Raw genomic sequence first — 13,594 nt, forward strand, 5'->3', positions numbered from 1 at the left:
GCTTTAATCCATCTAGAACATATTTTATGTGTGAAGGTGTGAGTTCTTGGCCAGCGCCACGGCTCAATAGGCTAGTCCTCTGCCTGCTGCGCCGGCACCCCGGGTTCTAGTCCTGGTCGGGGCACTGGATTCTGTCCCGGTTGCCCCTCTTCCAGGCCAGCTCTCTGCTGTGGCCAGGGAGTGCAGTGGAGGATGGCCCAAGTCCTTGGGCCCTGCACCCACATGGGAGACCAGGAGAAGCACCTGGCTCCTGGCTTTGGATCAGCGTGGTGTGCTGGCCATAACGCGTCAGCCGTGGTGGCCACTTGGGGAGTGAACCAACGGCAAAAGGAAGACCTTTCTCTCTGTCTCTCTTTCTCTCACTGTCCACTCTGTCTGTCTCCCCTCCCAAAAAAAAGAAGAAGAAAAAAGAAAAGAAAGTGTGAGTTCCTGAGCTCTAAGGGAACTCTAGAGTCCCCACCAATAGAGGTTCAGTTGTGCAAATATGTGCATTTTTCTGGAGGGAAAATCAAAAATTTTGTCAAATACTCAAGAAGGTCAAGAGCTACTCATCTAGAAGCAACAAAGAAGGCCACGGCTGGGAACTCACAGAACACTGACATTTAAGAGATAAGCAAGGTAGAAGACAGGAAGCAAGGTCATCTACTGAGAGTAAAGGAAAAAATAACACTACTAGAGATTTCAGCAGAAAGGTAGCACTGAAGTATTTCTTGATGCTCAGACTCCTCATTTACCATACTGGAGTTTTAATATATTTTGTTGGCTTTGAGTCTGGGCTCTGGAGTCAGACTGTTTAGATACAAATCCTGTGTCTCTCACTTGCTAGCTGTATGGCAAGCAGGTTATTTATTCCTCTAAGCTTGAATCTCATCCACAAGTGAAGTTGAATGTAGTTCGTACTCATAAGGTTATTGTAATAGCTAAGCAAATTCAAATAAAATACTTAGCATCTTACACATAGTAAGCACACAGTACAAGTTTGCTAAGAATATCATAAACAATAAGAAAAAACCCATATACTTTGTATGTTGGTATTTAAGGTTCATTGAGATAATGTATACCTGGTATATTTCTAACAAATATTAATTGAATTTATATAAACACATAGGCAAAATCATTTTTTTCAGACTATGGAAGATCAGTTAGAATAGGATGAAATCTGAGGTTCCAATCAGGAGGCTGTTACTAATGCCCTCAGTAACGAGAGTATTTGAATTGTTCCCGTGCTATGGGGAAAGAAAAGAAAAAAATCATTCTCAAAGACATGGGGAATGGATTATACAAAAGGTCTGGAAACAGAGTGATTCTGAAGATTACTAAAGTAAATCAATCACTCCAAGTCTGCACGGTGAGAGAGAGAGAAGAAAAGCAATTGTATTGATGGTTATGTAGAAATTAGGAAGATGTACTCACATGGAGAAGAGGAGCAAATGAAAGCCCACTTTTGGACTTCAACGTGAAGTGTTGATTACAAACCCAGGAGGAATTTCCTTTTGCTGAAAAAAAAAAGCCCATTAGAAAAGTGGGACATTAGGGTTCCCAGGCTGCCCACAGGGAGGAGAGGATGAGCTCCTGGGCCAGATCACCATACAGGAAACAGGAGGTGTGTAGGCTCACAGGATGTCTGTGAGCAAAACAGAAACACAGATACAAGGGAGTTGTGTTGGAGACTTGAGCTTTGGAAGAGAACAAGAAGACTTTTTTTAAAAAGAAGAAAATTCTATCATCAACAAGAAAAAAAAATCATTAAATATACCATTTGGCCAAAGAGTTAGAGAAATAATGCAAAAGAAGAGCCAAAATGTTAAATAACTAAGTGTTATTGGTTTTTTTCCTTCTAAGACTTCTTTAAATGTCTTACCTCCAAACATACCCAGCAGGCAATGTTTGGTTTCCTACCTCAAGTATCTTGATTTACCTCTGAAATATCCGTATTACAAAGTATTAGGGCAGCCAAACTTCGACTTCCTGGCTGGGTCGTTTCCCCTAAGGGAATAAATAACTTTTTCTCCATATATTATGCATCCAAAATCTTTATATAAAACAAATTATATATTTAAGTCTATACTGTTTTGGGCCTCCCACAATATCTATCTGAAATTAGCTTACAATTCAAACATAATTACAAAATAATATAGCAGTCCCTTGGAAAGTACAAGTAGAAACAATGCAGAAGGTAGAGAAGCTGAGTTTCATCATCACCTGTCCATTAACCAACTGTTCAAATTTCAACAATCACTTGATCTTTCCCTGTTGCTCATTTTCCTCATCTAGCAAAATTAGGAAGTTGGACTTGGGCCTGCCTGTTCATATGCAGACTTTAAACTAAATAAACTAAATACCTCCCTGGGAAAATTCAGAATACAGTTTGTCAAGAGATGCTATTCAAATATAGTTAGAGCATTATGAATTCAGAAAAATAAGGCATCCATTGGCCACATACTTCTAAAATTCAATTAAGGACATCAAGAAAAGAAAGGAAAGGCTTGTGACTAAGAAGTCTGCAAAGTAGTACATGGGAGTCATGGCTTGGACTGGGAGCAAGTTTCCTCAACCTTGTTACTGATTATTCTAAGAATCATTCATCTTTCTAAACTGTGCATGCCAAGAATAATTACCTTTTAAAGAGCTCCCATACCTAGGTGTAAAACACACAAAGATAGATGCTAGGATTATGTTTTGAAAAAAAAAAAAAAAGTGGGATGCTTCTATTATGATTTTGTGATCCACTGCTGTCTGTTTCTGAGTTGATAACTGTCTTAACTTGAAATTAAATGAAAATGGGAACATTCCCTGGCCTCAACCACAAGTCAGAGGAAGGTGGTAGGCACTCCAGGAGATGAGGAAAAGATTTCCTGGTGTGGTGATATTCATCCAACATGGTTGAGAATCAAGTGCAGTTGGTGCTATCCACACCACTGCATGCCTTTAGTTAAAAATACTAGCCTTCTCTTTCACTTCAAGTCAAATCCTGTACACAAGACTCCCTGAGAAAGGAGAGCTTAAACATGTGGCCAAAGTGAGATTTAAGTTCTAAAATATGATGACTGTCACTTGATGCTGCACACCAAACTTGACCATCTCCTCTGGACAGCTTGCTGTTCTCACACAAAAGAAAACAAAATGTAAGTATTGACAGTTTTCATCTACTTTGCAATCTCAGTATTTTAGTTATTTCTGGAATTAAAAATGTGTTTGGTAAAGCTCTGGGACTTAAACTACTTCAGTGTTTGTGGATTCAGGCATTTGACTCCTATTAACCTTAGTGTTCATTTCATTATAAAATTCTGATCTAGAGTTTGAAAACTAATTAATTATATGAGTTTTCTAGCTCTTTCACAAAGGTAAGAAAACACTGAGCAACATAACTGACAAGCAGCTCATACTTATCACCATGCATACTTTACTGAATTATCACAGTTATGGAGCCTCTATTAGTAGAAAATGCAAATCCCTATAACTGACAATACATTTTCTCAGGAGAATGCTCTTGTTGATTAGTCAGTCAGCCAAGCACACTGCTAAATGTACAGTATGTACCAGCTGACGACTCAAAATACACCACGAAAGCAGCTTTCTGAGGTATAGTTGAATGTGTTAAATGTACTGAGACATTTGATGGTCTTGACAAGAAAAAAAAAAAAGCAAAACAAAACACCAAGACAGAGTATTTACCAAAAAACAACTGCTAACTTCCTGAAAGTTATTTTGGTGACCATCAAGAATTTATTACCCATAGTGTCTCCACTAGCCATTTTAAGAATTAAGCTCCTAGTATGGAAAGCCAGTGTATAAAAACAATTAATTGCCATCAAAGATGTCTTGGGAGCTTTGCAAATGCTTTTTCATCAACAATTTTTTTTACACCACTGCTGTGGACTAGGCACCATAAATACTATAAGTATCAAGTCATATCCTTTTTCTTCAAAAGATTCACTCAGGAGTAGGTGCTAAGCCTGTGGGGAGCAACTGGGAGCAACTTGGACTAGACTAAGTTACTGGAATTAAGACTTATTCTATGCATCTGCTCTCCCACAATATGGCGCTGGGAGAGGAGGAAACAGCTTCTACACAGCTGCCTCCAGTTCAGCCAATAAACTGTAGGACCTGCTCCTGATTGGAGGAGAGCAGCGTACTCGGCGTGTGGGCAGCTGAGTTGGGATTGGTGGAAGAGGACTATAAAGGAGGAGAGAGACAACATGCACCAGGAACATCTATCTGAAGGAACACCTGTGCAGCCCCCGAGAGAGCCGGCTGGCGGTGTGCCACTCCCCCACGGAAGTGGGGAAAGTGGCTAGGGGGAACCTCCCTTCCACGGAGGTGGGAGGGACGGTAGCCAACCCGGGAAGAACCAGCAGCAAACCCGGGGAGGGCCGAGCAGACAAAAGAACAACGCAGGGTCCTGTGTCGTTCCTCCACGAAGACGGGGAGCGACAAAGCCTAGCAGTTAAGATGCTGGTTAAGATGCCTGTAACCCACACCAGACTGCCTGAATTCAATTCCCACCTCTGGCTGCTATTTCCAGCTTCCTGCCAATGCAGTCCCTGGAAAGTTAGCAAGTGATGGCTCCAGTAGTTGGGTTCCTGCTGCCCACATGCAAAATCTGGGTTTCCAGATCCTGGCTCTAGTCGGCACTGTGGGCCTTTGGGGAATGAACCAGCAGATGGTAACTCTCTGTGTCTGTCTTCTTTCTGCCTCTTAAATAAAAACAAGAATAATTCAAAGTTTCATAGTACAAATAAGAGTAGTCTATAGATAACCATACTATAACATAGAACATGAGTCAACAGATGATGATAATCATAACAATAATAATATAGATAAAATACTCTGGTCACTTAAAGCTTAGTTTCAGGTCCCTTTCTGCTCATTCTGGATCCAAAAAGCCATGACACAGACTACATAAGGACTTCCTTACTATTGATGAAAGCAAGCAGAGATGGGGAAGTCTGGCAATACATGTAGGGAACCTCTGGGAGATCAGGTTTCTTTCACAATATATGTTGGACAAAACTCTTAATTGAAGAGACTTGGACATTTCTTAGGTGGCATTCTTCTATTTTGTTTGTCATCACATGATATATAAGTTACAGATTTTCTCTGTGGACCGGTTAATCTTATCTTCCAGGAGTGATAATGCCCATTTCAACGGTTCCCCAAACCAACATTTTCTAGGACTATCTACGGGTCTGAGGTTCGAGTTCTGAACATACCTAAGTATTATGATACTTCCTGGCCATTTCCAGTGAAAAGAACATGCAGACAAGTTAATGTATTATTGGAATTATTCAGTTTGAAACATATAACTGAAAACCTGAAGGTTTTCTCTTACATATAAATATTCCACTTTGCCCTGTAATCTCACTATGGTAATTTCTCCTTCCAGAGCACACAGTCATAAAACTTTAGAGCTGAAAGAACTCTTGAAGATCACAGTTTTACAGACAAAGAAATTGAGTCCCCAGAAAAGAAGCAATGTTCCATAAGTGGTGCAACTGGTTAGATGCGGAGTTGTGGCTGAGTCAGTTCTTTGTTCCCATCCCTGTGTTCTTCCTTGACCACAGCAATTTGGTTCGCTAGAGGCTGGCTCCCTCTTGCTTTTCTCTGTGAACTGAGCCAGCTCATCTCATCAAGAGTGATGCGCTTGGATCAAGTGACTCACCAGCTGAGATAAGAGTTTGCTAAATGAAAGAACAGCTGTCTTTAATGTGTGACTTTATCTAAATCCTGGCTTGTCAAAAAGAAAAAAGAAAATCAAATGGAAAATAACAAAGAAACAGTGAATTAACTCCTTATGAAAAATAACACTTTTTAAAACTTTATTTCAGAATTATTATTAATTTACAAAGCAAAAATTGTGAAGTTGTACAAAAATTCCCATATACCCCATACATAGTTTTCCCTTTTATTAGCATCTCATATTACTATATTTTTCACAATTAATGAGACACATCACGCTTCCCCAATTTTCTTTTTTTATTTTATTTATTTATTTTTTATTTTTTGACAGGCAGAGTAGACAGTGAGAGAGAGAGACAGAGAGAAAGGTCTTCCTTTGCCATTGGTTCACCCTCCAATGGCCGCCACGGCCGGCGCGCTGCGGCCGGCGCACTGTGCTGATCCGATGGCAGGAGCCAGGTACTTCTCCTGGTCTCCCATGGGGTGCAGGGCCCAAGTACTGCACTCCCTGGCCACAGCAGAGAGCTGGCCAGGAAGAGGGGCAACCGGGACAGAATCCGGTGCCCCGACCGGGACTAGAACCCGGTGTGCCAGTGCCGCAAGGCGGAAGATTAGCCTAGTAAGCCGCGGCGCCGGCCCCCCATTTTCTTTTAAACCAAAAGCCCTCTGTTCTGCTTTATTCTCCCAGTATCTGGTAATCCCCTTTCTGTGTTCAGATTGGTGGTTTAGGTTTCATTTGTGTTGAAACTCTCCCATATGAGGGATAATATGTTGTATTTGTCTTTCTGTGTCTGGCTTATTTCCCATAGCATGATGTCCTCCAGCTCCTTCAATTTGAAGCAAAGGACAGCATTTCGTTCTTTTTCATGGCTGAAACTATTCCATTGTGTGTATATACTATATTTCTTTTGTTTACTTATCTGATGATGAACACCTTTGTGATTCCAAATCTTATCTATTGTGAACAGTGTTGCAATGAACAAGTTTATCTCTTTGATACAATGATTTCATATATTTTGGATATATACCCAGTAATGGGATTGCTGGGTCACATGGCAGGCAATTTCGAGATTTTAAATAAATCTCCATACTGTTTTTCATAGTGGCTGTATAATTTGTACTCCCACCAACAATATATGAGTTACCCATTTCTCCACATCATCGCCAGATATTTTTACTTTCTGTCTTTTTGATAATAGCCATTCTAACAGAAGCAAGGTAAGATAGCTCATTGTGGTTTTGATTTGCATTTCCCTGATGGCTAGTGATATTAAGCATTTTTTCATATATTTGTTGACCATTTCTATCTCACCTTTTAAAAATGTCTACTCAGGTCCTTTGCCCATTTCGTAACTGGAGGTTGTTTTTGTTGCTGTTGAGTTTTTTGAGTTCCTGATATATTCTGGATATTAATCCTTTGTTAGATAAGTAGCTTGCAAACACTTTCTCCTCCCTGGTGTCTCTTCACTCTAATAATTGTTTCCTCTGAAGCTTCTGAGTTTGATATAACACCATTTGTCTGGTTTTGCTTTTGATTCCTGTGCTGTGGGGTCTTATTCAAAAAATCATTGACTAAACCAATGTCTTGAAATGTTACCCCTGTTTTCTTCTAGAAATTTCATAGTTTCAAGTCTTACATTTAGGTGTTCAATCGATCTTGAGTTGATTTTTGTATATGATCCAAGATAGGGATGTAATTTCATTATTTTCTTCTATATATGTGTGTCTGGTTTTGCCAGTAACATTTATTGAAAAGAATTCCCTATCTCCAAAGTATGTTCCTGATACATTTGCCAAAAATTAGTTGGCTTGGCCGGTGCTGTGGCTCAATAGGCTAATCCTCCACTTAGCGGTGACAGGACACCAGGTTCTAGTTCCAGTCGGAGCGCCGGATTCTGTCCTGGTTGCTCCTCTTCCAGGCCAGCTCTCTGCTGTGGCCTGGGAGTGCAGAGGAGGATGGCCCAAGTGCTTGGGTCCTGCACCCCATGGGAGACCAGGTTAAGCACCTGGCTCCTGGCTTCGGATCAGCGCGGTGCACCGGCTGCAGCGCACCGGCCACGACGGCCATTGGAGGGTGAACCAACAGCAAAGGAAGACCTTTCTCTGTCTCTCTCTCTCTCACTGTCCACTCTGCCTGTAAAAAAAAAAAAAAAAAAAAATCAAAGAAAGAGGTCTCTTTCTCTGAAGGGAGGAGAGAACTTCCACTTTGACTATGACCCTGTCAGAATAAGATCGAAGTCGGCGAACTCAAAAGGCTTCCATAGCCTTGGCAACTCATGGCCAGAGCCTAGGGTGATTACTGACGCCATAAACAAGAGTGTCAAATTGTTAAGTCAACAACAGGAGTCACTGTGTACTTACTTCTCATGTGGAATCTGTCCTTAATGTGTTGTCCGATGTGAAGTAATGCTATAGCTAGTACTGAAACAGTATTTTACACTTTGTGTTTCTGTGTGGGTGCAAACTGATGAAATCTTTACTTAATATATACTAAATCGATCTTCTGTGTATAAAGATAATTGAAAATGAATCTTGATGTGAATGGAATGGGAGAGGGAGCGGGAGATGGGAGGGGTGTGAGTGGGAGGGAAGTTATGGGGGGGAGCCATTGTAACCCATAAACTGTACTTTGGAAATTTATATTTACTAAATAAAAAAAAAAAACAAAAATTAGTTGGCTTTAGTATGTGGATTAATTTCTGGGCTCTCTGTTCTATTCCACTGATCTATGTGTTTGTTTTTATTTTAATGCCATGCTGTTTTATTTTTTTAAAAAAGATATCCATTAATTGAAAGAGTCCTGGAAAATGTAAGAAGAGAGAATATGGATTTTCTGAACAGCTAACTAACCTTTGTCATAAAACTAGACGTGTGTGCATACACATGATAAATTTTTGATTAAATATTTATTATCACCAGAGTTCTAATACATTATCAGTACAGAATTTGGTCCATCAATGTACAGAAAAAGATAAAATTAGCAGATACATACAGGAGAAAACACTCAACAGAATTAGCTATCATAAACTTAAGTTTTTAAAAAATATATCATTTCAGGCCTATTAAAAATCTTAAACATTTTCTTTTTTTTATTATATAAAAGCTTCATTTATTTTGTTTTTTTTTCTTTTTTTCCAACTTTTATTTAATAAATATAAATTTCCAAAATACAACTTTTGAGTTATAGCAGCTTCTCCCCCCATAACCACCCTCCCATCTCCCACTCCCTCTCCCATCCCATTCTTCATCAAGATTCATTTTCAATTATCTTTATATACAGAAGATCAACAATATATACTAAGTAAAGATTTCAACAGTTTGCACCCACACAGACACACAAAGTATAAAGTACTGTATGCATAGTAGTTTTACCGTTAATTCGCATAATACAACACATTAAGGATGGAGATCCTACATGGGGAATAAGTGCACAGTGACTCCTGTTGTTGATTTAACAATTGACACCCTTATTTATGTTGTCAGTAATCACCTGAGGCTCTTGTCATGAGCTGCCAAGGCAACAGCTTCATATTCTAACTTGCTAATTCTATCATCTATTCTTTCTTTATGTGAACATTCTCAAAGTTTCATTCTCTGCTTACATTTCTTGTTCAACTCAATCAAAGTAACCTAATAGAAGAACTAGTGAATTTTCAAATCCAGGATGCAAAATGGTACAGCTTTTGCTATGGTTTCATATGATCCAACTACCAGTAGGAAACAGAAGAGCATTTTGTCCTACCTGTAAGCCCTCTTTAGAAGTGTAACTCTGCAGGAACTACTTATAGTTGCATCTCTCTCACCTATTATTGTACTGGATCACCAGGGGCTCAATAGATATTTTAAAAATGAATGCAACATAAAAAAAAGAATTCATTAAATACTTGAATGCATACTTACATGACAAGTATTATAGCTTTATTTTATTCAAGTACCCATAAAAGTTTTTGAAACTGGAAAAGTATCATTGAAACAAATTACATATTTTCCTTCTTACACTTCTGGGTTTAAAAGTTTATATGCTATAATGAATGTACTAAGGATGTGGGGGTGGCATTTTTATACTAACTAGAGTATCATTTTTAAAATATAAATGCCTAGCCCCAGCTGTTGGGCATTTGGGAGAGTAAACCAGTGGACAAAAATTCTTTTTTCTCTCTCTTTCCACCCCCCCCCCCCAGCTTCTCTCTCCCTCTATCGCTCATTCTCTCTTCCAAATAAAGAAAAAAAAATCTTAAACATTTTCAATAATAAAACTATGCTCTGGCCATAATTTGATGACATTAGTATAGTTACATTTAACTGATGGCCTTGGAAGTTGTTACAGTTATTTGGGAAAACAATCTAGTAATAGGTTTTAAAGTCACAAAAATGTTTATAGCCCTAATATAGCAACCAATCCTGGAAATATATCCTCAGTAGTAATCCAAAAAGGAGGAAAAAAAACCCACATAAATAAAGTAATGATTCACTTCAATGTTATTGAATAAAGTAAAAACAAGAATCAGTGGAATAATCTTAAGAAGCTATGAAACAGCAAATTAAAAGGATAATTATGAGGGTATGAGTCCAAGATCTTCATAAACATAAAAAGAAGCAGGTATAAAATATATCTATAAAGTATCGAATTTGTGTATTTTAAAAGGTTAACTTTTTTTTATAAGGAGTGGAGCTATTATGAGGGAAAGAAGCCACTTTTCACAAAAATTATCCCTTTCCAGTCTTTCCAAATTTTAACAGTTAAAGAATAGTATCTAAGCTGATAGAATAAAAAAGGGAGAGAACGATCCAACATGGGAAGCAAGATACACAGCAGACCCATAGAATGGCAGATGTCCTAAACAGCACTCTGGCCTCAGAATCAGCCATTAAGGCACGCGGATCTGGCTGAAAAGCCCATGAGAGTATTACAGGCATGGAAAGCCAAAACACTCTGGCAAAACAAACAAACAAACAAAACAAAAAAAACAACCTAAATGAAAGATCTCTGTGAGTGAGATCCCAGTGAAAAGAACAGGTCATCAAAGAAGGAGGTACCTTTCTCTGAAGGGAGGAGAGAACTTCCACTTTGACTACGACCTTGTCTAAATATGATCAGAGTTGGTGAACTCAAAAGGCTTCCATAGCCTTGGCAACTCATGACAAGAGCCTAGGGTGATTACTGATGCCATAAACAAGAGTGTCAAATTGTTAAGTCAACAACAGGAGTCACTGTGCACTTACTCCTCATGTAGGATCTCTGTCCTTAATGTGCTGTACATTGTGATTTAATGCTATAACTAGTACTCAAACAGTATTTTTCACTTTGTGTTTCTATGCGGGTGCAAACTGTTGAAATCTTTACTTAATGTATGCTAAACTGATCTTCTGTATATAAAGAGAATTGAAAATGAATCTTGATGTGAATAGAAGGGGGGAGGGAGAGGGAAAGGGGAGGGTTGCGGGTGGAAGGGAAGTTATGGGGGGGGGAAGCCATTGTACTCCATAAGCTGTACTTTGGAAATTTATATTTATTAAATAAAAATTAAAAAAAAAGAAAGACCAAAAAAAAAGAATAGTATCTATGTTATTATAATGACTACATATAAGTTATCTACACTTATGGACATGTGCTAGAAGAGGTGGAAAAAATAAAAACATTTGATTAGTTATAATGGTGGAGACATCTGCAGCTTCCCTCTTCCTTTGATTTCTTTCATTATTATAATGTTCATGTAATTTAAGAATGTGAAAATGAAAGAAAAGCTGCCTTAAATACTTTTGGGAAGTAAATAAAGTATAAATAATACATTAATGCATGAACGAGTAGGAAAGTATTGAATCAAGAAAAGTACCCATAAAATATTTTAAGACTTCCCATTTATGTGTGTAAAAATGATTATCACAAAACAGCATTGACAGGAGCAATAGATCCACAACTAACTAGTCTCTTAGCAAGTCAATCACAAACTGACTGGGATTTGATAATAAGAGCAAGAGAAGGATATGATTGAAAGGGGGACTTTTAAAACTTGATCACTTGAGAAAATCAATAATCTTTCCTTCTTCTCTTCTTCAGGAGAAGATAAGGTACTCCGTCTGTGGCACCCCAACATCAGCACCAAACCAGTGGGGAAACTTGTGGGACACATGTTCAGTATCACTGAGATTGTAACCAATGAGAAAGATCAACACGTCATCAGCCTTTCCTCTGCAAAGGTAGCATATATAGGTAGCCATGTACAGTTTTTGACTAAGTAACTTATAGTCACTGGGAAAAATATTGTCTCTCTGGAGAAGGAGATGATGAGCCATTGTTCTGTTTCTGTAGATTAGTGCATAGGAGCAACATGTTTAAAGATAAGTATAAAAGGATACAGTACTGGGAAGAGAGCTAAAATTATCCTCAATACTAAAACACAAGAGGTCTGTTCATTATAAATAGGAACATCATCATTAAAGACAAAAAAATAAAAATAAGGATTTCTGCTACTGTTGCACTTTACTTAATGGTGTTTTCAATGTTGTAGGCAATGTGATACCACAAAAAATGAACTATTAGTATTACAAAGTGATTGAATTATGATATTTGAAAATAATGTGACTGCTTGAAAAATTCAGTAAAATCATGTTAAACATTTAGAGCAAATAAGTTCAATAAGATAGTTGGTTATAAAAGCAATTTATAAAAAATGAATTTCTAGTTTTTTCTATTTTTATTAGAAAAATAAAGGATAGCATTTACAAGAACACAAATATGAAATACCTAATAATAATCTTAATAAGCGATAGGTACCATTTATGTAAAAGTAAGTATGAGGTTTCACTGAAGAACTTTCCTTTTAGAACATGAATAAAGAAATATGCTACATTCCTACATGGAGATCCTAGACCTTAGAGGATATTCTCCATTAAATTTATGTATACTTTCAAGGTTGGTCAGGATTATTTAATAATCAATTTGCCAAGTTTAAAGTTAATGTAGAAATATTGATATAAAAGAATATCTTAGAAACTTTGGAAGGTTTGGTATTTTCTCTGTCATATATTAAAACATAGTATAAAACTACAATAAAGAAAACAGTGTTAGTTATTGTAGCAATAGACACATCTATGAAACAGAAGAGAAAATGTAGGAATTAGTAAATGTTCATTTGGTAATTTTGTATAAAATATACTTAAAAATTTTCTGTATATGGGTGAAATGGTCATTTCTCCATTCAATCATTATTTATAGCTGTTGTCTATATTCCCACTAAACTAGGGTCTTTGTGATTTGCTTTACACCTGTTATCATTTAAGTTTCTTATTCAGTGAAGTATTAAGCCTTTTAACTGTAATTTTAATTTAAAATCTGTTATTTCAAAAACATACAAAGGAGAAGGAAGGAGAGCAGGAGGGATAAAGTAGGAAGGAAGAAGTAAATATTATGTTCTTAGAATCGTATCTGCAATCGCCCTCTTCCAGGCCAGCTCTCTGCTGTGGCCCGGGAGTGCAGTGGAGGATGGCCCAAGTACTTGGGCACTGCACCCCATGGGAGACCAGGATAAGTACCTGGCTCCTGCCATTGGATCAGTGCAGTGCACGGGCCACAGCGCGCCAGCCGTGGCAGCCATTGGAGGGTGAACCAACGGCAAAGGAAGACCTTTCTCTCTATCTCTCTCTCTCACTGTCCACTCTGCCTGTCAAAAAAATTAAAAAAAAAATAAAAAAAAAGTTAAATCAAAAAATAAAAAAGAAATACAAGGGTACTTCAAAAACTTCATGGAAAATATAATTAAGATATTTTTATTTTGGTGCAAAAAGTTTTTAAACCTATGCATAGTGTATGAACTTTTTGAAGAACTCTTTTATGCATGGTATTCAAAAATTTTTGCATTGAAAGAAACATCTTTTAATTCCAAAAAAAATAAAAAAGTAGCCTTTCAAGTCTATA

General features: G+C 37.7%; 1 protein-coding gene across 1 annotated transcript in view; it reads left to right on the forward strand.

The window, feature by feature from the left end:
- The window catches only part of LOC100345702 (WD repeat-containing protein 64), a 161,644-nt gene that overhangs the window by 64,680 nt on the left and 83,370 nt on the right, over window positions 1-13,594 (forward strand). Inside the window, exon 10 of the mRNA XM_008268195.5 lies at window positions 11,738-11,877. Within this exon, the coding sequence (XP_008266417.4) occupies window positions 11,738-11,877 (140 nt within the window). The remainder of the gene's footprint in view (window positions 1-11,737; window positions 11,878-13,594) is intronic.

Source organism: Oryctolagus cuniculus, chromosome 13, assembly GCF_051225735.1.
Source record: "Oryctolagus cuniculus isolate XC-2025 breed Fujian yellow rabbit chromosome 13, ASM5122573v1, whole genome shotgun sequence".
NCBI lineage: Eukaryota > Metazoa > Chordata > Mammalia > Lagomorpha > Leporidae > Oryctolagus > Oryctolagus cuniculus.